This window comes from Dendropsophus ebraccatus, chromosome 4, assembly GCF_027789765.1.
Source record: "Dendropsophus ebraccatus isolate aDenEbr1 chromosome 4, aDenEbr1.pat, whole genome shotgun sequence".
In the NCBI taxonomy this organism is placed as follows: Eukaryota; Metazoa; Chordata; class Amphibia; order Anura; family Hylidae; genus Dendropsophus; species Dendropsophus ebraccatus.
Window position 1 is genome coordinate 67,035,816 of NC_091457.1, and position 24,529 is coordinate 67,060,344.

Consider the following 24,529-nt stretch of genomic DNA (forward strand, 5'->3'; position numbering starts at 1 on the left):
TCTTCTCCCTGTTTTGGCCCGGTCGCCTGCTTACTGGTGACGTTATCTTCAAGCATGCATGCATGCATCATTGCTGGGAGGGGCCGCGTGTGCCCACTTGCCAGTTCGCACCTGCGCCCTGGATCTGTCCAGTCTGCGCACTCCTATTGCTGTAATTGCGCATGCACTGTAATGCATGCACGATTCCGGCGGCCGGAGTGCCCAGACCAAACAGATCCACGGCGCAGGCGCGAACTGGCAAGCAGGTACGCGCAGTCTCTGTGACACTTGTTTCAGATGTATCAGGCAAGATTGTGGAAAAACCGAAGCACCGATGGCTTCAAATAAGGTAACAGATGTACACAACACTGTCAGCACCTCGGGACCAGCCTAGGTGCTGACAGATTCTCTTTAAAGCAGACGGAGAAAAGTCTGATTAGATTGATAATGGTCAACTACTGACGTTGTGTTTCCAGGAGCCAAAATCCCCACCAACACCCTAAAGCAAAACACTCTCATACTAACCCCATTATAGTGTGGAATGTAAACCCTAAGTGAAAGGAGCCATCCTGTTTTTCAGAGCATCGGTGGGGGTCCCAGCTCTCAGGCACTGCATAGTGTTTGAGCTGGGAGAGCCTCTTATATAAAGCATTGCACTTTGTGCTTGTATATGAAATGTCTCATAGTCCTATACATCAGCTTATAGTAACAGGAAGGGGTGAGCCGCCATCTGTAGCTGTGTGGAGCCTGGTAAATAAACTCTGTATAAAGTCATTCAACGCACCAACTAATGACTGCTTTCAGATCTCTGTCCACAACAATTACAGTGCAGAGACATCAGTTCTCCTAGCCTGCCAGGGCGCGGCACTTGTCTGCCTTGCCTCTAGCATCAAGATTAACCCTGATGTCACCTTGTTAGAACTTGTGCTGATGTGCTACTTTCCACCATTATTAAAGCCTCCTTTCCAACAGTGTTATTAGGAGTGTCACCGTGCAGCAACACTCTTGCTCCTTGCTTGGAAGAAACTCCAGTCCTTGTGATGGCTGTGTCTGGGTCCTTGTGTCTGAAAGCACTCTGACATGTTGGGAAGGGAGTGTCTTACAGCAATAGCTCCTAGGTGTGGGGTGTTCCTGGTAAAAAAAAAAAAAAATGGTTAGCAGCTATCAATAGTGGTTAAAAGAAGAAAAACTGGTGCCAGCAATAGGTGTCCAAGGTCCTTGGATGCACCTTTAGGAGTATGTGGCCTGATCTCAAAGAAAAGCTACTGTTATACACATTGATAATAAAGTTCAAGGGGTTGTGTCATTAAGAAAACTCGGTGTAAACTGATGCATTATATTTCACATGTGCAAGCACCCTTAATTATTACTGTATGACAGATCTAGACTTGCTAATTCCCTGTGTGCCTGCAGTGTCTTGATAACCTCTTCTATGATCAGCAAAAACCAGAGGAATTAACCCAATTGATATCCACTTCATTGACGTGAAGGACCACAAGTCAAAGCACACCCGCACATACCAACGTAGTGACTGTTTGCGCATATGAACTACCAAGTGCGGGGTATTTTGCCAGTGTATCCCTTCTGTGTAGCGCGGCACAACATTTATCTTAATGTAGAATTGTTTTTAGTAAGTGGAAGCAGGAACCACTAGTTGTAGCACGCAGCAACATGGACACTAATTATCATTAGTGTACCTCTATATCAGGAGCGCGGTTGTTTTACTTTACATTGATGTCTTGATAACCTGTTGCTCTTGGTTACGGCCTACCAAGATGGGCCAGGCATACTCAGATTAGCTGCAATAGCCACAGAGTATCAGATTTATCTGACAGAGTTTTGAAGCAAAGCTAGGAATGGATTTGAAAAGAGGAGAAATCTCAGTCTGTCCTTTATGGCCTGTTTTCTGTTTATAGTCTGTTCCTGGCTTTGGAAATCTGTCTGATAAATCTCTCTGTGTATACACACCCTTAGCCTGCAGGCAAGGGGGATTGTGGGAAGGTGTGTGCACTGCTGTATGGCAGCAGCTGGGCCACAGTTTAGAGAGGAAACCAGGAAGTGATTAAATCTATGGGGAGAAAAATAGTACAGGGATACAAGTTACGTACAAAGTTACTAAAAGAGCTACAGAGTTAAGAGCCTCTACACCGGTGCTTCCCAACTTTTTCCACCTCGGGGCACCCCTTAGAAAAATTTTTTAGCTCAGGGCACCCCTACTAAATAATGTTCTACACAATATAAAAACCGCCATTCAGTGACTCACAGGTGATGTCTTCTTTGATCCGAGATGTTACTCTCCGTTTCCTCTCCATCCGGTCCAGACCACCATGACGATTTCTTCCAGCTACGTTTCATCTTTTCAGAACCTGCCAGACAAACATCTTAGTCTCTGCACATTTTTAGCAAATTGCTTCCCTTTCTCCATCCTATAGGCTCCCAAACTGCCCATGCTGTGCCCTCAATATAGTAATCATGCCTCCTGCTGTACCCCCCATATAGTAATAATGCCCATGCTGCGCCCTCAATATAGTAATAATGCCCATGCTGTGCACCCCCATATAGTAATAATGCCCCTGCTATAACCCCATATAGTAATAATGCCCATGCTGTGCACCCCTATATAGTAATTATGCCCATGCTGTGCCCTCAATATAGTAATAATGCCCATGCTGTGCACCCCCATATAGTAATAATGCCCATGCTGTGCACCCCTATATAGTAATTATGCCCATGCTGTGCCCTCATTATAGTAATCATGCCTCCTGCTACACCCCCCGTATAGTAATAATGCCCATGCTGTGCCCTCAATATAGTAATTATGCCCATGCTGTGTCCTCAATATAGTAGTAATGCCCATACTGTGCCCTCAATATAGTAATAATGCCCATGCTGTGCCCTCAATATAGTAATCATGCCCCCTGCTGTACCCCCATATAGTAATCATGCCCATGCTGTGCCCTCAATATAGTAATCATGCCCATGCTGTGCCCTCAATATAGTAATCATGCCCATGCTGTGCCCTCAATATAGTAATCATGCCCATGCTGTGTCCTCAATGTAGTAATCATGCCCATGCTGTGCCCCCAATGTAGTAATAATGCCCGTGCTGTGCCCCCAATATAGTAATAATGCCCGTGCTGTGCCCTCAATATAGTAATAATGCCCATGCTGTGCCCTCAATATAGTAATAATGCCCATGCTGTGCCCTCAATATAGTAATAATGCCCATGCTGTGGCCTCAATATAGTAATAATGCCCATGCTGTGCCCTCAATATAGTAATAATGCCATGCCTCCTGCTGTACCCCCCCATGTTTCGCCTCAATATAAATACCCCTCTCCCTGCTCTGCCTCTCCCCCATGCTGCCCCCTCAGTATAAATGTCCCCCATGCTGCCCCCTCCGTATAAATGTCCCGCTCTCCTTCCTCTTCTGGCTCCATCTTGTGAGCCGCGGGGACAGGACCTCCAGCAGAAGTGATGACGTCACATCATCACGCCTGCCGGAGAGGTTACGTCCCGGCCTCCCATAGGACGCTGGCATGAAGTGCCGGCGGCCTATGGGATTGAATGTAGGAGCAGGACGCTGACAGGTCCTGCTCCTACATTCTGCTTAATTGAGTGTTCCGCCCGCTCACTGTGTGAACGGGCGGAACATCAAACCGATCGGTACAGTATATCCTTAGAAGCTGTGCGGCCGCAGCTTCTAAGGATATTAAAGTGACAGTGTCACATTTCCCAGCCGGGATCCCGCGGCATCCCTGGTGGGTTCTCCCGGCACTCCGGTTGGGAACCACTGCTCTACACATAGAGTAGGGAACATTGGCTCTCCAACTGTTGCAAAACTACAACTCTTATCATGCCTGGACTGCCAAAGCTTTAGCTTTGGTTGTCTAGGTATGATGGGAGTTGTAGTTTTGCAACAACTGGAGACCCAAGGTTCCCTACCCCTGCTTTACATGGTGACTCAGCTGATCCCAAAGGTTTTATATGGGATTCCACTCGAGTCTGGAGAAAGTGCGTGCTACTCCATTTGAGGTCCCCCCAGTCTCTAGCAGCCATTGCCTAATGATGTGACCTCAATGGCCTGGAGCATTGTCTTCCATGAAGATGAAATGAGGCCTGTGTTGCTCATGCAGAGGAACAATCACTGGATTAACCCCTTTCCTCAAAATCATGTACCAGCATGTCCAATTTAAACATCTATTGCTACACGTGATTTGGATGAGTTGGGCAGCTAAGCAGTAGATTCCATCAGTCTGTAGGTAAAACTTTTTTTTTAAATTACAGCTTAAGGGTGCCTTCACACCTACCGGATCTCAATTCTGTGGATTCGCAGTGAGATCAGCTGCGGATCCAGTATCATTCACCCCTATGATAGCACATACTCGCAGCGGGATTGACATCCCGCCGTGAGTATGTGCTTTAACTCCCTGGTGCCCGCAGCCACACCGCCCGCATCCCTGTCCCATCAGTCCCACCCAGGCATCCTCCATCCCCGGCATCCTCCATCCCCGTCCCATTATCCCCATCCCCGGCATCCTCCATCCCCGTCCCATTATCGCCATCCCCGGCATCCTCCATCCCCGTGCCATTATCCCCGGCATCCTCCATCCCCGTCCCATCATCCCCGCCGCCGGCATCCTCCATCCCCGCGCCCGCATCCCGCCGCCAAGAGCATACATTACCTGCTTGGCAGCACAGCTACAGTGAGGCTTCTGGCTCCGGTGCCGCTGCGGTGCACTGATCGGCTGAGCGGGACCGGAGCCGGGAGCCTCACTGCAGCCACGCCACCGAGCAGGTAATGTATGCTCTCGGCGGCTGGATGCGGGTGCGGGGATGGAGGATGCCAGCGGCGGGGATAATTGGATGGGGATGGAGGATGCCGGGGATGATGGGAAGGGGATGCGGGCACCGGGTCTGCGGGCACCAGGGAGTTAAAGCACATATTCACAGCGGGATGTTAATGCGAGTATGTGCTATCATAGGGGTGAATGATACTGGATCCGCAGCTGATCTCGTTGCGAATCCGCAGAAGTGAGATCCGCTGCAGATCCGGTAGGTGTGAAGGCACCCTTAAAATTACAGCAGCTCTATTCATTCTCTATGGAGCCGCTGGAGAAAATGGAGTACAACACTCAGCTTTTTCCGGCGGCTCCATAGAGAATGAATAGAGCCACGGGTCACATTCACCTTATCCTATGCATAGGGGACAAATAAGTTTTAATCGGAGAACCCCTTTAAACCCTCAGATCACTTTATTAGTGATAGAATAAAAACGTGAAGGATTGCGAAACATGGCGACACAATAGTTTTTTTTTTTTTTCCTCTTTAAAAAGTGTAACTGTCACTTCTGATGTGTAAAAAAAAAATACATAAAAGTCCCCCCCCCCCCAAAAAAAAAAAAAACCCTGTTATACACAATGTCCCACATTGTAAATGATTCATTTAGGATAAAAGTTCACATATTTTGTATCATTGTGTGCGTAATGGCGCTGGCAATAAAATTATCGCATCACTGCTTTGTGAATGCTCTAAAAAAATCCATTAAAAAACCTGCCAAATTTGGGTATTTTTGTTAATTTTGCCTCCTTAAAGTGTCATAACAGGTGATAAATAGAGATGAGCGAACCTCGAGCATGCTCGAGTCGATCCGAACATTCGGCATTTGATTAGCGGTGGCTGCTGAAGTTGGGTAAAGCCCTAAGGCTATGTGGAAAACATGGATATAGTCATTGGCTGTATCCATGTTTTCCAGACAACCTTAGAGCTTTATCCAAGTTCAGCAGCCCCAGCTAATCAAATGCCGATCGTTCGGATCGACTCAAACCCGAACCCGGTTCGCTCATCTCTAGTGATAAAGATGTTGCATGTACCCCAAGATGTTACCTCTGAAAGGTCACCTAATCTTGCAGAAAATAAGCCTCTGTTGATAAAAGAAAATTAAAGCTTTCAAAAAAATGGCTACATACAAACTAAATGTTTTAACAGTAAATGGATTTTATTGCATAAAAGTAGGAAACCATTTAAAAAAACACATAAATTGAGTATCGCCGTAATTGTACCGAGCCACAGAATCAAAGTATTATGTCATTTAGGCTACATGAAGCAAAGTGACAGAATTGGTGTTTTTAATTCATACCACCTTTTCAAAAATTGTATAAAATGTGACATGTATCCACTAAATGTGCGGAAAAAAAAGCATTCCTTTTTTTTTTTTTATTTCTCCTCTTGCAGCAGGCTGGCACATATACTTACCATTGATGATCAGTGTCCTGAGGCGCGGCTTCATTTGATTCTACGACGCCATTTAAATCTGGTGGGCGCCCACCTGACCTCTTCAATGACTGGCCTGCAGCCATGAGCACTCTCATTGAGATGCACTAGAGACCATGACGTCAGAGGAAATGTGATGTCACTGCCAACGGCATCCAAACAGGCCATAGGACCGGAAAGAAGCCGCGCCGCAGGTCACTGATCATCAATGGTAAGTATATGTGCCAGGCTGAAACATACGCTTTTTCTTTTTTTTTCTTCCAATGATTCCTGTTTTTCATGAAGTTATGTCAAGATGCAGTGGGCCAGATATGTACAAGAGAGAGAGGGAAGACAAATGGGAGGATCATGATAGTAGTAGTGGTATTGCCTGTACATGGCTAGGGCCTGTCTCCTGGTTTATAGTGCCTCCGCTCAGGAACGAGGGGATTGCTGACAGACTTTGGAGGAGGGGGTTGAGCTCATGTCCAAACCTGTGAGATAAATGGGCTTTGTAGTGTTCCTCACTTAGACTTGTCACAGTTTCTTGCGATGGGCCGGGCGTTTCAGCAGGAGGGTGCCCCCTGGTGCTTCTCTCTCTCTCTTTAAACTCTCTTTAAAGAGAGAGAGAGGTTTATTAAAGATTATGTCAAGGGATACAGAAAGAAAATAAGGGGAGTAAACAAACAGAAATCTGCATATTATTCAGTCAAGTAATCATTATAAAATAAAAAACCACCAAACATTGCTGGACAATGACCTCATAAAACAGACAAAGAAATGCAGATCATGAACAAACAGTCCTATCTCCAGTAAGCTGCAGCATATCTGAGAACACAAAGGGTCACATTAAGAGGACTGTTAAACAAAGAAAAGAAAAACAAAGGGGTTGAAGTTGGACAGGGATGGGGGTGCCTCAGAAATACAAAAAAAAAAACACTGTAAAAGAGATGTACTCCTAAATAGATAGGTCCAGGTTCAACTAATTTGCCATTTAAGGCCGGGTTCACACTTAGTAAGACACTGGCCATTCTGTGACCCAGCCGTGCCACAGAACAGCCAGTGTTAGTGAAGTTCATACTGGCTGGTACTGCAGTACCGGCCGGATGAATTTTATTTCTGTTGAAAACTGACAGTTCTGTGCGCCCACAAAAAACTGACATGTCAATTTTTTCTGCGGCAACTAGGAGTGTACACTATAGGGGAAAGTTATCAAGCAAGAACGTTGTAATTTTTTGAAGTAAAATGGCCTAATGCCAATTAATTTATTTGCAAATAGCCGTTTGCGAATAAAATATTCGCATCAGGCTATTTTACGCCACCTTCGCCAGTGGGGCGGGGAGCGGTGTGGAGGGGGCGTAAGGGGGGTGCGGACTCGGGGTCCAGGAACGCCCTTGAAGTGGGTCTGGTGCAGATTTTACACCAGCCAACGGGGAGATGAGGGGGGAGGTGGGGCAACTGTAACTTCTTCACTTTACAGCTAACTGACTAAGGGGACAAACACACTTGCCGGCCCTATTCTTTCAATGGCAGACAAAATCTTTGTCTTTTGTCTGCAGCCCGCCCCATTAATCCCCCGGCCGCCGGAGATTATACATTACCGGGTCCCCGCTCTTGCTTGCTTCGGGGCAGGAGCGGGGGCCCGGTAATGTTTAGCCTGGCCGCCCCCCTGCTGCCCCGATCGCCCCCTCAGCAGCACTGATCGCCCCCCGCAGTCCCCGGCCGCACGATATCCACCAGCCCCGGCCGCACGATCCCCCGCAGCCCCTGGCCACCCCAACCCCCGCCCGGCAATCGTGCGTCCGGGGCTGCGGGGAGGGGGGGGGGGCGATCGGATCTGCAGGGGAGAGATTGTGCGGCCGGGGGCTGCGGGGGGTGGTGATCGTGCGGCCGGGGGCTGCGGGATATCGTGCGGCCGGGGCTGCGGGGGGCGATCAGTGCTGCTGAGGGGGCGACCAGGCTATACATTACCGGGCCCCCGCTCCTGCTCCGGTAATGTATAATCTCCGGCGGCCGGGGGGTTAATGGGGCGGGCTGCAGACACAATCGCAGCAGGGATGTACATCTCTGCTGCGATTTTGTCTGCCATTGAAAGAATAGGGCTGGAATCCGCAGCGAGTCTCGCTGCAAATACGGCAAGTGTGTTTGTCCCCTAAGGGTAATTTTTTGTGCGGAGAGCGGTAGGAGTGGAGGCGCGCATGCCATCCCATAGAGACACTGAGGCAGGCGGCATTCCGCCGCTTTTACTCAGTGTGAACATACACATAGGCACTGGTACAATCCAGTTCTAAACGTTGTTGCAAACCAAGTACCTCTGCTTGGCGGTGTTATTTCCTAATGGCAATAACCTCTTTAGCTGAATAATCGATGTGGTGCCACATATTACAGGACACCTTCAGAGGTCTTGTTTAATTCAAGCTTCAAGGGGTCAGGCAGGGCTGGGGCGAACCTACACAATATTAGACAGGAGGTTATAGTGTTATGGCTCATCAGTCAAGATGGATCAAGTAAGTATATGTTCCCTTTCCCAGGGCCGTAGAAATAAGCACATGGGCAACACCCCGACCTCAGATCCACCACTTAAGTCTAATCTAAGGTGGAGTGGGTTGAAAGCTTCAGCCATAGCACTTATAATATATAATATTAGCATGGTTAATACTCTATAACTATATGGAGTCATGTCTCCCTTGCTACTGCAGTTATCATTATATTAGATTGAGACTGGCAGTCGTGTCCTGTTAAATTTGTCTGCTTATTGAATGCCCACATAAATAAGTAGAGTGAGCCGCATACAAGGCAGTGGCTTCCCGTCTGAAAATATGTCATGACACATGATGTATGTAACGCCACGGATTGGTGGAAAAGTCTCCAGACAGATACTCTGCCATTTCTGATCTTGCCCTTTTACACAGTTTTGCCGTCATTAAATAGCACAAAGCTCAGCTTAGTCCCAGCATTGTTTCTGCCTTCACCATAATAACACTGCACCCAAGAGTAATCAGCATGGTTGTCATTAGATTGTAGATTTTCTTATTTCTCATGTGAAGATGCAGAGGCTGCCGTATAGATTAATTTATTATGGTGTTTAGTTTTACTTGTCATAGTTTTTGCTCTTGGAGGCTTAAAGCCATGCTTGGATGGATACCAGTGATTTGTTTTATTTAATGCATTTTACTGTGGCACTGCCAAGTCTTTGTTTATATCATGTGTCCGCTCTAAACATAACTGTTCTGATGTGCTGCATAGACAACCAGCCCTATGTGACGAAGACTGCACAGAGTAGAGCGCCTCTTCCCGGATGCCCCTATAGTTTGCTGGTACAGATGCAGCATTGCTTACAGAGGTACCTGCAGCTCCTCGTGTGTTCTGCCTCTGCTCTGACATTATTTTGCCTCCTTATATGGCCCATGGGTGTAATGCATATAATATTAAAGGAGTCTTGCATCCTGAGCATAGGCCATGAATAAAAACGTCCGTTTTTTTTTTTTTTTTTTTTTTTTTACATCTTACCCTTACCCTGGCAGGGACTCCTCTTGGGTTGGAAAGGTCAACATCCCCTCGATTCCTTCTACATGTGCCCTCAAGGGACAGTCTGTAGGCCTCAAACACCTAAATGCTAATAAATATATACAGTGTATATGTTATATTTCACTCTTAGCATTATCATTTGGGTTAGGCCTGGCTCACATGACTATTTTGCTATTCGTTAAATGTATCTGTTCTAAGAAAGTAAAAAAGAACGGATGCAGTTGTATGCCATCCTTTTTGATCTGTTTTCCATTGACTTACATTATAAAAAAAGGATCAAATTGGATCATTTTGTAGCGTACACAAAAACGTTTTTTTTCTCTACCTTTAAAGATATATTCCAAAAGGGATACAGTGAGACAGATAACAAAACCATCATGTAAAGCTAGCCTTAGAGGGGTAAAGTTTTTCTTTGTCCATAATGGATAGTCTACAATTAATATGCATGTATTTTTATTGCAGAGCAAAGCTGAACTATAACCCTCCAAAATATGATGGCACCCCATACAAAATTGAGATGGAAGGAATTTCAGTGATGGTCATAAAAGAAATTCTTGACTACATTTTCAGTGGACAGGTATTGTACTGCTTGTAAATGGTGCTTCGGGGTATGTGGGCTCATATTTTTATGGCTAGAGGATTTAAGGTGTAAATTTGAGAAGACAGCCAGTGGAAAGTTGACAAACACCATAATGCTACATGATGGTTATGAATAATGCACAGCTTATTCAGTACTAATATTTTTGTATACCTAACACATTAAAGGGTTGTCTGGTTAGAGTACCAAATCTTAAGATTCTTTTAGACCAAAAGATTTGTGAGCTGTGGGGGCAGCAATTAAGTGGTGATTGGCAACAAATCAAGTGGCCAGGCTGCACTAACAATCCTTGTATCATTCGTGCATTCCTGGAAATTGACAACACAGATATGTATATATCTGGCTGTCCGTTTCCAGATCACTGACGATCTGAGCTGCCGGTCCGCGGGCTGTGTCTTCAGCCCCTGCCTCCTCCAGCTGTCAATCATTTTGGAGGAGGCAGGGCATGACTATACAGCAGTGGCTGGAGCTGGACGGGAGAGCCGGTCGCTGCTGTACATGCTGGTTTCTTTACACAGTAAGATGTGCGGCTGATATATGATTACAAAAGGATCCTGAGCAAACATTAATTTCAAGAAATAATTTTTTTTTACGTGGGTTACTGGCAAACATACGTGACTGTATTGCATATAGTTTCATATGGTAGTCTCAAGGGTATATATATATGGTATATACACCAAATGGGTCCAAGTTGTATCCATTAACATCACACCACCTTTTCTGCTCCTGAATTACAACTTGCACTGATACTGTAAAAATATGGGCTGGGTTATTCCAGTATTTTAGTTTTTTCTAAATTGCATATGCTTATTGTCTATATTCTTCTGGGTGTATAAAGGTGTATGCTTCTTATCTCCCTGGGTAGATCAGGCTGAGTGAAGAAACAATCCAGGACGTGGTGCAGGCCGCTGACCTCTTGCTCCTCACTGATCTGAAGACTTTGTGCTGCGAGTTCTTGGAGGGCTGTATTACAGCTGAAAATTGCATTGGCATTCGAGATTTTGCACTGCATTATTGTCTAAACCATGTGTATTACCTGGCCACAGAGTACCTTGAGACCCACTTTAGAGATGTCAGCAGCACAGAGGAGTTCTTAGAACTTAATCCAACAAAACTTAAAGAGGTTCTGTCTCTGGAGAAGCTTAATGTGGGTAATGAAAAATATGTGTTTGAAGCAGTGCTTAGATGGATTTCCCATGATGCTGAAGTAAGAAAGGTACGTGATTTACTTTGATGGGGAATATCTGCCATTCCGGTCAGTTTTTGTTATCTGTTCCCTGCAAACCTCTCCACAGATTGCATTCTTCTTTATAATCTTTTACTTTACAGTCATCATTATAAATTTTGCATCCTGTTGTGAAGTGACACCAAAGAAATGCTTCATTAAAAGGGTTGTCCTTTTTTTTTTTTTTTTTTTTTTATAGCAAAATTGTGTAGTATATCAGCAAGACGTTGCCATAGGCTTAAATTATGTGTCTATCTTCATCACATATTAGGAAGAGCCCGGCACTCACCAAGTAGATTATGCTTCTTTATTGTAGTGTAGCAAACATATGGTACAAGGACGCGTTTCGGCCAAGCATGGCCTTCATCAGCTTAGGGGTGTACACAGAAGTGCCGTCTTCTACATATTTCTACAGTATCTTCATCACATGACACAGATCGAGGACAGAATACACTAAACATAGATTGTCTTCTAAAAGATCATTGTGGCACTTTTCAACTAGTATACATATATAACTTTATTCTTTTAAAAGCATGCGAGCAGGATGCTAACAAGTGAACAGGCAACAAAATATGTATTTTTGTTTCACATAGATCAAAATAACAAATATCACACTGGGACATAAACAGTTAAAAACATCTAAAAAAGACACAAAATACATCAAGGGGTGCCCAAATACATATAGGGAAAAGCCCCCAGGACACTCCAACAAGCAAAAATGGCAAGGACCATATCTAACCAATAAATCTAACGTGATAACTATACCCTACTACTGTAAACGATGATGATGTAGAAAAACTACCAAAAGATGTGCAAAACAACCAAGGGCAGGTATAACCAAAATATCACCAAATTATCAGAAGGTCCACGTCAGGGTCCACTGCTCCCCATGCTTTCCGTTCCTCACTGGGAACTTCCTCAGTGTGGAAACTATATATGTTTCCCATTGACAAACATACCTGGGAGAGGCCACAACAAGCATGGCCGCAAACCATCAAACACCCCACTGCACATGCTCAAGTCCCGGCACATGAGAAGGTCACATGAGCGCCCGACAAGCCATGTGATACTCCTTCATTGAGCCATGTGATACTCCTTCATTGAATAACTCTATTTACATTAACCCAGAGCTAAAGCTACCATTATACTTAAAATGTGTAAATCGGCAATCAGTTAAATAACGGCGGACATATCATAGATACCTTCATGTAAATTAGATGTGTGAACATGTGTGTGGAAACCATATATTGCCTCAGTAACAGGTGCACCAAGCTCAGATGAGCAAATAAAAATAGTACTAACACATACAAGTGTGTGACTATGGCCCAATGCAGAGCAAATACTATAGTGCAAGTGATCACTCTAAAAATAAAAACCAGAAACTCGAAGAGTAGATAAATGTATACAAATGCTAAAAGCATGCGAGGCAGAACGCTAACAAGTGAACAGGCAACAATTGTTTTGCTCTTAAGTCACTGCGCTTCCTCTCAGCGCTCCTGAGGGCCAAGAGGAAGTTATATTACCTCTACTAGTTGGAAAGTGCCACAGTGATCTTTTTGAAAACATACTTGCATCTGTATCCGTACTGTTAAGCAACCCCAGGAGACAAGAGACGTCCATTTTACCCTTACGGTAGCTTCACACATACCGTATTGCAGTAGATTTTATGCAGATTTAATCTAAATAACAGCCTCAAATCTGCACCGGATCCTGTACGTGTGAACTGTAAGGTGTTAAATGTGGCCACTGGCATAACTCTGACCTGTGTGGCAAACTGTCTCGTTGAACAACAGGTTTATCTTTGGAAGTAACCCATTTACCTTTGAGTTTTGTTTTTTTTGCAAGCAGATGGAAGTTCTCCTAAAATTTATGGCTCAAATTCCAGATCCTACATGAATGGTTACTGTTCCCAGACTCCTATCTAACATGTATGTCTAGTTATTTAATACATGTATCACTACATAGCTCGACAGCGTTTTTTTATTACATTCTGTTTTTTTTACATTTAATTTTTTTTCACTTTTTATTATTCCCCCCAAGAGGGCTTCAACAAGCAATCTCCTCATCACTCATATTATAAAACTTATGCCGCGGTCATGATTTAACCACCCACATAAGGCTGGGATCACACTACGTTTTTGCAAAAAAACAGATGAAAAACGCATGCATGTGTGTGCAACCGTTTTGATCCATTTTTCTATTGAATTCCATTATTTAAGAAAACGGATCCGTTTTTTTTTATGGACACAAAAATGAGGTCGACTATGTTTTTGTGTACGTTAAAAAAAAATCTTTTTTTTTTTATAATGGAATTCATTGGAAAAACGGATCAAAATGGATACACACACGCATTAATTTTTTTTTATCTGTTTTTCATCCGGTTTATGAAAAAAAATGGATTGCAAAAACGTAGTGTGAACCCAGCCTAAGGGGTTAAACCGGCAGAAGTCCACCTGTCATACAGCTGTTAGAGCAGGAGCCCAGCAGAGCTTCTGCAATCCCCGGCATGGGACCCATATACCGGCCTTTTCTAGTCCCCCTGTAAAAAGGCGTCAGGCTAGATAAAGGCCTCTTAATGACCACTATAAAAAGTTATATTGTCAGAAAGGAAGAGGATGTAAAATACTGGCTAGAATAGTGCAGTATGCAGGTGTCCTAAAAAGGGCCATACACCTTCAATAGCTGTTGAAAACTGTTCAGCTGATAGCTGTGTCCTCCCTTTTTCTATACACATGAACGTTAGTTTGCTCAAATGGTTATGTTTTCTGGTAGGGTTTAGGGGGTTAGGCCATTGCCAGACTTGCCAGATTTGAGACTCTCCCCCAACATAATCGGTTTGGGGATAGTAAGAATGCATGTGTACATCAGACGATCTGCTGATCCTGCCACTAATATGTATGGGGTGACTTATATGTACTGAGTCAATCAGTTTGAGATTTTGGTTTTCAGTCATATGAGCTTTTTTTTTTCTTTTAAACTGAAGAAACATTTCCGTGATGTGACTCACAGTAGCAGCTAACTTCTCTCCCCAGGCCATATTTGTAATAGTGTGCTTCTCAAATGTGTTTAGGAGATAGAGGCTCATTGTATTTTTTTTCTTGTGTATTCCGTCATTTTGCCATCTTTTATTATGATAGATGCAGATTCCCAGAGGCAAACATTCCACAGTGCTTGTGCCTTGCTTCCACTGAAAGTCTGTGCTCCTACTGTTAGAGCATAGGGCAGGAGGGAGGCATGGTTCTCTGGAGAAGAATTTTTTTTTTCTCCAGTCTAGTCTGTCTTTGGAAATTAAAGCTAAAGCTTCTCTATGAAACACTGTGCAATGTTTCAGTAGAAATTTTGCCATTTTACATTACACTTAGCATTCCAGCTGTCTCGCTTTTGTGTCTTCAGGCTGTTTTTTGAACATTTACTTTACACTAGACAGGTTTTTTGGTGACTGTAAAACTAGAAGGCAAAGAGAAGGAAGAGGGGGGGATGCAGCTGCATTACTCATTTTATGAGACATTGTGAATGAAGAGTTAGCAATGGTGGGGAGATATGATTGGTGCACAGCTCCTAGCCTAGCGTAGGGGGAAAAAATACCCCTAAACACTTCTGACAGTTAAGGCTGCAGCACGTTGCAGAAGGAGGTGCTGGTTCTTTAGGGTACGGTCACACTGATTTAATCTGCTGCGGATTTGATGGTGCCGATTTCATGATGTGGATTTAACCAGTATAAATAGCTGAAAACTGCACCATCAAATATGCAGCGGATTAAGCATAGGTGAACATACCCTTAGGGTATACTACACCGTGACTTGCCGATCCAGTGCACTTTTATGTTGCCGTGTCTAAAAATGGGATGCTGATGCATATGTGCACATACAGGCATGGGCGCCATTGACTTCAATGACCCAAACATGGTTATGTCGTGATTACACTTGAGTTATTTCAGTTCGGACCCCAACATGTCTGCAAATCATGATGTGAATGCGACCTTAGGATTCAGTATAAAACACAATGATGATTTGTAGCAAATAATTTCTGTAGTTATGAATTCATCTGAATGGTGTGTTGCTTTTAACTGTAAATGTTATGCTCTTATGAGATTACATCACAAAGTAGGTTCTTATGGCTAAATGTTATGTATCAAACTACTTATAGCCCTGCGAATGTGTCCGTACATGATGTCATGGTGCATCTTCTGATTTTACTGTATAAATATCTCTTTTGTGACTTTTCAGATACGTCAGTCGTTTTTATATATGCATTTTACATGTTTTTATACATTCATTACTGTACAGTAACTTATAAATGACATTCTGCTGTTTCTGAATGTTTGTTTCATCTGTTTTACATGTTCAGTATAAATATTTAGTTTTGGTGTGTGGAACCAATTGTCTGTATATCAGTGATTTCTTATGGGAAAATTTGCTTTGGTTTAAGAGTGGATTTGGATTACAAGCACAGTCCAGGTACGAATTATGCTCGTAATCCAAGGCACCATTGTACTTACAGTCAGGGGTGCAGCCAGGATTCATGGGGCCCCATAGCAAAATACTGTATGGGCCCCCCCCCCTCCCCTACACACTAATATGTGTGTATATATATATATATATATATATATATATATATATATCTACTCGGTGATGTGGCCAAAAAATAAATTCTCTTGTTGCCAGAGGCAGAATCCTATGGTGTTATACATAGGTGCAGGAGCAGAATACCTTTTGCTTAACCCTTTATTTACTGCAGTGTGTAAGTGACCCAGTGTTCTCTTACATGTTGCAACAGAAAAAAGGGTTAATACAGAAGACAATTAGCTCTGCTACTCCTGCACTGATAACCCCTGACCTCTGCAGGAACTCAGAGAACTGAGGTCAGAGGTTATCAGAGTAGTCAGGCAGAGAGCTAATTGTCTTCTGTATTAACCTTTTTTTGTTTTGCAGCATGTTAGAGAACACTGGGTCACTTATACACTGCAGTAAATAAGGGGTTAAGCAAAAGGACACAGGAGGCTCTTATCTTACCTGGGCCCCCTCCCTCCACGGGCCCCATAGCAACCGCCTTCCCTGCCTCTATGGTAGCTACGCCACTGCTTACAGTGGAACTTGATTCTTGCAAAAAGACTGGGAGAGCAATATATAGTGGAATACATTGGTAGCCCCTTTTTTTTTTAATTCCTGTCCAATGACTTTCTAAATTTTGTTCTGTTGTAGTGCTTCATGACTTGTCCCACTTTTATTCCTCCAGGTTCACATGAAGGATGTGTCCTCAGCCTTGTGGGTGAGCGGCCTGGATTCCAGCTACCTGCGAGAACAAATGCTAAATGAGCCGTTGGTACGAGAAATGGTCAGAGAATGTAACAACATACCCCTGAGCCAGCCACAGCAAGGAGAAGCCGTCCTGGCATCCTTCAAACCAAGGGGCTACTCTGAATGCATTGTGACCGCTGGAGGAGAAGAGAGGGCGTAAGTCTGGAGTTTTCCTACAGACAGATAATCACAATGGTTTATGTACTGAAATCTCAGCTGTACAGAAGTTCTGTATGTGTAAATGTGAATGTGATGCCGCTAACTATTTAGTTAATAAAAAGTGTATGCTTATAGGTCTCGGAAACCACTGGCCAATGTTCGTTGTATGTGCCCACTTTATGACAAAAACAGACAGCTATGGATTGAACTGTCACCTCTCAGCATACCACGGATCAACCACGGTGTTCTGTCTGCAGGTATGACCTAAGAGAGGGAGGAGAATTTTGTTACTGTGATTCAGACCTGAGAAGGGAGCCGCAGGGGCCCTGGACGGATCCATAGCTACAAATACTTCCTCTCCCAGAAATTGAAAACTTCTGATTCCTAGTTGCAATAAGCCCAGGGTGCGGGCTGAGTGTGTGTTACTAAATGCTTGCATTAACGGTCATTGCAACTAGTATATTGGTGCTAAAATGTCTACAAACATCCACCATGGTAAGCTAACTACAGTCAGTGGGAGGGTTTCCTCAATGCAGCATACTGTAGCTGTGGAGTTTTTTCACCCAGTTTGTGGCATTTTTCTTCTGTTCATATTGGGGAAGATTTATCAAACTGGTGTAAAGTGAAACTGGCTCAGTTGCCCCTAGCAACCAATCAGATTCCACCTTTCGTTCCTCACAGACACTTTGGGAAATGAAAGGTGGAATCTGATTGGTTGCTGGGGGCAACTGAGCCAGTTCTAATTTACACCAGTTTGATAAATCTCCCCCATTGTATACGTAAATGTGTGTTTATTTTTTGGTGCATGTTGTATTGCTATTTTTTTATATTGTTTAAAAGAATCACATGATGTGTGATGAAAAAACACTATTGAAAAAACTGCAACCAAAAAATTAATGTACTAAAACACTGGTTCAATTCTTTTCCCTTTGCAGAAGGCTTCCTGTTTGTACTGGGGGGTCAGAATGAAAACAGTGAAACGTTGACGTCTGGTGAACAGTATGATCCTGATGCCAACTCATGGAGCCCTTTACCAGAGATGCTAGAGGTAACTAATGTGCACTGAGAATCAAACACCCTGATGGTTAAGGTGGATCTCTTTTATTAAAAGTTAGCAGCCAGTTTATATATCATGGGGGGTTCTTCTACTAAGGCTTGTGTCAGTACTCAATTGGCTGAGGTGCTTATAGAGTTACTTGTGTAGAAATAGTATTACTTACGTAAAGGGGTTATCCAGTGCTACAAAAACATGGCCACTTTCTTTGGAATTACTTAAGAGTACTAAATGTATTCCTACTAGGCAAGGCACAGTTTTGGTGTGGTGGAAATTGATGGTGTCATCTATGTTCTGGGAGGAGAGGATGGGGATCGAGAGTTGATTTCTATGGAATCCTATGACATCTGCACTAAAACCTGGACCAAGCAACAGAACATGACCATGGTCAGAAAGGTACGACCCAGCATTATGTGATATTGCCAGAGATTTGCAATTTACTTCTGTTAAAAAAATCTTAAGTCTTCTAGTACCTATCAGCTGCTGAATGTCCTGCCGGAAGTGGTATTCTTTCCAGTCCAGAGATTTCTGGTTCAATGTTTTTATTTTTGCGCAATGGTCTCTAGTTTTTATTGGCATCATATTGGTGTAAGAAATAATAATTTTTGATATATAAAATATATATATCATATATATATATATAATATATTATAATATATAATAAAAAAAAAATCAGCAATTCTGGTGATTTTTTTTTTTTCACGTTTTTTATTTACACTGTTCACCGTGCGGGAACAATATTGTTATATATTTTAATTTCGGATATTTTATTTCGGATAATTCTGCACGCTGCAATATGTAATATGTTTTTTGGTTGTTTTTTTTTAAACAAAACACAGCAATCGCTGAGCTCAGGGAGACCAGCGACAAAAAAAATCAGATGGAGTACTCACTGAAGAGTCTCCACTGATGCATTGCCCCCTATAAAGTTAAATATGCAAAAGAAGGGTCCGTGGAGTCTAAGTTACAAATCTCAAAACACGGGAATAGCCAGATATCCCTCCAGGCTTCCCTCCCCTGGAGGGATATCTGGCTATTCCCCTGTTTTGAGACTCGTAACTTAGACTCCACGGACCCTTCTTTTGCATATTTAACTTTATAGGGGCAATGCATCAGTGGAGACTTTTCAGTGAGTACTCCATCTGATTTTTTTTGTCTCTGGTCTCCCTGAGCTCAGCGATTGCTGTGTTTTGTTGGTCTATTTTTCATTGCCCCTGTTAGCCAGAATCCTACTCCACACTGACGAGGGGCAACTACCCCGAAACGATCGTCTGTGGATGGATGCCTGCCTTGGTAAACCCTATCTCTATCTACAGATCTCCAATCCGACAGGACAGAGGTAAGTGGCTTACCACCGCCTGTCGGTACAAGTGATCAGGAACGGGTCCCGATCAGTCAGTGACAGGCCCTTGTCCTGTCACTGACTACCTGAAACGCTGCAATCGCTGTGCATCCCAGCATTTAAGAGGGTTAATGACAGGCAACTGCGGGACTGCGGCTGCCTGTCATTCCCGGGCCTGGGAACAGTAATGTGTGGAGGGCCGATCACTTTGAAACGGCCCGGCACACACAAAAAACTATCACCATCAGGAGTGTTTATATACGGTCCTTCTGCATGAGGTGTGTGCAGCAGGAACGTATATAGCCGTATGGCTGACATGAAAGGGTTAATGGTGAAATGAAATGAAAGGTGTCTTTACAAAGTACAAAAGTGCAAAAAATAAGCCCTTAATGCTATACAGCTCAGCACATGGACAATTGAGAGTTATGGATCTTAGAAGGCAACAAGTGAAAAACGTAAACGAAAAAATGAAAATTGGCTTCATCCACAAGGCCAAAATAGGCCCTGTCATCTCTGAGAGCTTCTGATAGAGATTAATAGAAGACAGTGACTTCCAGCCAGGAATACAATGTGATGTGAAACATATATATATATTTTTTGGCTGACCACAGATCCACTTTAGACACTTAATGGCTTGTCAGACGTTTTAGTACCATAAACGTTGTAGAATCTCAGGTTTACTTTTACTCAGGTTTAAGTTTCTAAACTACTTCGACAACTCTAGCATTGCATCTGCCCCTTTTGGCACATCAGGAATAAAGATGTACTTTGTAGCCATCACACTTATTGTCATTCCTGGGCTTTGTGGATTAATTGCAGATCGGCTGCTATGCAACAATGAAGAAGAAAATTTATGCCATGGGAGGAGGTTCCTACGGGAAACTGTTTGAGTCTGTTGAGTGTTACGACCCCAAAACACAGCAATGGACAGCCATCTGTCCCCTTAAAGAGAGAAGGTGAGGACACCTCAAAATACTCTTGGGATGGTCTGCAGGACTCTACCTAAATGTATTTTGTCTCACATAAGTCTGTCTCTGCAGGTTTGGAGCTGTTGCATGTGGAGTTGGCATGGAGCTTTACGTCTTTGGTGGCGTAAGAAGTCGTGAAAATGAACAGAACAGTGAGATGGTGGCCTGCAAATCTGAGTTTTACCATGACGACTTTAAACGGTACGGTCATTCCTGGTTATCAAGATATATGAAAGACTGCGTTATTAGAGGATTATTTCGATTTTTATTCTGAAAGAATAATCCACTTTGTAGCAATCCAAGTTTAGATATGATTCATGTTTAGTGGAGTTTTGTCGGATAAGCTTTTGAGACTGGAATATTGCAGTCACTGGTAATGGTATTATGTCTCCATCTAGTGTTCAGTATAGTTACTAGTATAACTTTACCAAATAATATTTGATTTAGGGAATGAAAATAAGTTGTTAAATTATGCATGAACTGAATTTAATTTATTATGGTCTTACTTTCAGTGACAAAAGTAAAAATGGTATTCCCATCTCAACTAACATGTGTTCCTGTATTCTTTATGGGGAGGGGAGGGGAAAGCTGCAGCAACACAGACTCTTTCATGCCACCAATGTTTGTGTTGGGAACTGCAGGGCTCTAAGCTGCTCTGTTCTAGCGCTGCTGAACAGCGCTATTGATATGTAAAGCAGGCCTCCCCCGTGTACTATATGTAAGAATATACAGCAATTTACAGTGAATAAGTCAGCGGTTTAAAACCATATACTCATCCTAGATATACCTATATACAACAAACTCCTATACATACAGATACAGTGTTTGAATAATTAGCTTGGGACAGACATTTATCCTAGATTTTTTCATAGATCTTTTTATCACTATTTTTTTTTTCTAGTCATAATTTTTTACTACCATATTAACTCTAGCTTGCAAAGACCGTGCAGCTCTGGTTGCATTTTGCCATTAAGCAAGTACTATCTAAGCAATTGTCTTGTGGTATAAGGCAGCGCTGTGTCAGCCATACTTTGCAGGAGTCAGTCTTCTAACTCGCTGGACATGCGCAGTACAGCAGTGTCTTATCCCACTATCATAGTAGCATTGACGAGTTAAAGACCGCCTCCTGCGATGTATGATAGAGCGCTGTGAATCACGCTTAGAGGGGGCGTGATTATAGCGCTGACACGCCTAGGGGACCGTGACTACTTGCCCCAGCCACAACGCCTAGATGTCTAGTTGGCTTGCATTAACATATTGCGCAGGACTTTTTCAGAGTAAGTTTTCGGATGATACTGGGCAGGGGCGCAGGGTATAGGTATAGGTTTAGGAAGTGTGCTCAGTAATGTACCAGCATGTTTACTGCTATATCGATTTTTTTTTTTTTTTTTTTATAAAATTTATTTAAATTTTTTAATGATTCTTCCCTTTTTTGAGAGCCTGCTAATTTCTATCTACGTATTGGTCTGTTGATCTGTGGCTGCAGGGGTTAGGCAGTGCACTCGGAGCTATATTACACTAGATTGCACCCATCCCGGTGTCAGGTGGAAGCCCTCACAATAACTAATATACTGTATTTCCTAATTTGTAAAGTGAATTGCAGCTGATAGATCTACTAAAAATGCTAAAATATGTATGTTCGGAAACTCTCATCACCTTCCCGAAAAAGTAAATAGTTTTTATAGATCCTTCCCCTGTATTTTGTACAAATGTGGCCTCCTTTTTATATAGCTCCTGAATAACCTCACAGCTCATCATCTGCTACCCGGATGTACTATCAGCATGTTATGGGAGAAGTATCAGTCATATCTGCCTTTGTTACTGGTAGGCAGCCCACATAGTGAGTAAGAGGTGACATTTAGACTAGTTCTCCGTGGAGGCTCCATCCAGGATCCGACCTTTATTCGCTGGTGACGAGTTTCTAGCATTGAATCCTTGTACTTTGTCGAATCATGAGTTCAGAAGCTTTGTTGTACAAGCACTTAATCATTCATTAACTATACGGCTAACTCCTCCACTGCAGCACATGTACAAGAGAATAGAGGATGGATTGGGGGTGCAGGTTACATTTATATCTTCTAGTAATGATTGGACTCAATAGTACAATTACAAATCTGTTATGTGCATCTTTCTGTTTGTGGGTATGCTGGGTAACCTACTGTTCCAATGGCTTCCACAATTCTATAAAATTTTACAGCTTTTGTAGCATCCTTGGTGAAAGATTTGTCCCATCTATTTTTCCATTATGTTAGGTGTATACAAGTTACAATACTAGTCCCAGGAATTGGCCCATGAGTTTCTGTAGGGGTAACAAAACCCTTTTGTCCTTGGAAGAATTGGGGACCCATTTGATTTTATTTATTTTTATGGCCACTTTTTCCTGTACACCATTGATTGCCAAGCAACTTTTCTTAAAGCGTAACTGTCATTTCAGGGTCATTTTTTTAAAAACATTAAATATCAACAGTACAAGCGATTTTAAGAAACTCTGTAATAGGTTTTATGTACTAAAAAAGTTTCCTTCTGTACTGAAAAAGCAATCTCCCAGCCTCCCCCCTCACATCAGATAAAGCAGGATTTCTCTGTCCATTATGTGGCTATGGAGAGGGGAGGGGCTGTTAGGAGTGACTGAGCACGGAGGATTTCTGCAAAGCCCAACACCCTGCAATCTTCTCTCAGTAAGTTCATAGATAAGCACTGACCTTTCTGACACCTGAATTTAGCGTTTTAGGTGCCCAGAGAGTCTACAAACAGCTGACCTTCATGTCACCTCTTCCTGCTCCCTCAGCCCCTCCCCCCTTCATAGGCTTACAATGGAGAGAGCAGAGCCCGTCTTCACTGGCTTCTCTGTAATGAAGACGTGTTTGCCTGATAATGCACAGATAAGAAGTCGGGGGGGGGGGGGGGGGGGCTGGGAGATTGCTTCTTGAGTACAGAAGGAGGCTTTTTTGGCTGATAAAACCTATTACAGAGTTTCTTAAAATCGCTTAGACTACTGATTTCTGCAATAAAAAAAAAAACATGACAGTTACTCTTTAACTCCTGAAAGGCAAATGAAGACGAGGAAAGCTGGATATATAACCAGGCGATATGACAGCCATATGTTACTCAGGAATATATTTCTGTTATTTTCTGTTATTTGATTTGATACAATATTATTATGTTTTGTTTTGTTTTCACCTTCTCTATACTGGGTGCTTTACTAAGACATCTCTACTTTTATGTCTACAGATGGATCTACCTAAATGATCAGAACTTGTGTATCCCAACCAGCTCTTCTTTTGTATATGGTGCTGTTCCAATTGGTGCTAGTATCTATGTCATTGGTGATCTTGATACAGGTAACAGTTACCAAGCAAGAATTCTAATTCCAATGTGGTTTGTTTTTGTTTGTTTTTTATTTAGGCAACATAGATACATTATAGAAAGGTTGTTTTTTTTTAATACGTCCAAAACCACACTGCTCTTGTGTCTGGTATTGTAAATTTTACTAAGTTTCACAGCACTTTACTGTGACCGTAACAAGGCTGATGATTGTGTGGCCAGGGCTGTATAAACCATTGCTAGATTATTCATGTTGCCCTTTGTTTTATTGATCCGACAGCCGCACATTCCCTAGTCTAGTTTAATTGTCCACATTTTATAATATGGGTCCTTTTAGAGATTTTTATTTTTTTATAGCCTGACGTTCTGTATTGATGGGAGGGTACTGCACTTGGGATACCCTTCTCTTAGCCAGAGTAAAGAGTGAATTTCTATTTCAAAGGGGGTTATCCAGGACTGGAAAAAACACAGCTACTTTCCTGCAAAAACATCATCCACGCCTGTCCTCCGGTTGTATTTAGAGATGAACGAACCTCGAGCATGTTCGAGTCTATCCGAAACACGAGCATTCGGCATAGCGCGGCTGCTGAACTTGGATAAAGCCCTAAGGCTATGTGGAAAACATATCCATGTATTAATGTTTTCCAGACAGCTTAAAGGAGAAGTCCGGCCAAAATTATTTTTTGATATGTTGTTACTTATGAAAAGTTATACAAATTTCTAATGTACATTAATTATGGGAAATGCACATATAGGGCTATTTCCCTTAATTTAGTAGATCAGGAAGTGTTAGAATTCTCTCA

General features: G+C 42.9%; 1 protein-coding gene across 3 annotated transcripts in view; it reads left to right on the forward strand.

The window, feature by feature from the left end:
* Positions 1–24,529, forward strand: part of GAN (gigaxonin) — a 32,437-nt gene that overhangs the window by 2,886 nt on the left and 5,022 nt on the right. For 2 of the 3 annotated variants that reach the window (XM_069968487.1, XM_069968488.1), the window contains 9 exons: positions 10,222–10,336; positions 11,223–11,573; positions 16,818–17,035; positions 17,174–17,295; positions 17,974–18,086; positions 18,339–18,488; positions 20,254–20,390; positions 20,475–20,603; positions 23,634–23,743. In XM_069968487.1, coding sequence (XP_069824588.1) covers positions 10,222–10,336; positions 11,223–11,573; positions 16,818–17,035; positions 17,174–17,295; positions 17,974–18,086; positions 18,339–18,488; positions 20,254–20,390; positions 20,475–20,603; positions 23,634–23,743 — 1,445 coding nt within the window. Of the gene's footprint in view, positions 1–6,390; positions 6,464–10,221; positions 10,337–11,222; positions 11,574–16,817; positions 17,036–17,173; positions 17,296–17,973; positions 18,087–18,338; positions 18,489–20,253; positions 20,391–20,474; positions 20,604–23,633; positions 23,744–24,529 lie in introns of those variants that run through there. The other variant, XM_069968489.1, reaches the window with a different exon arrangement.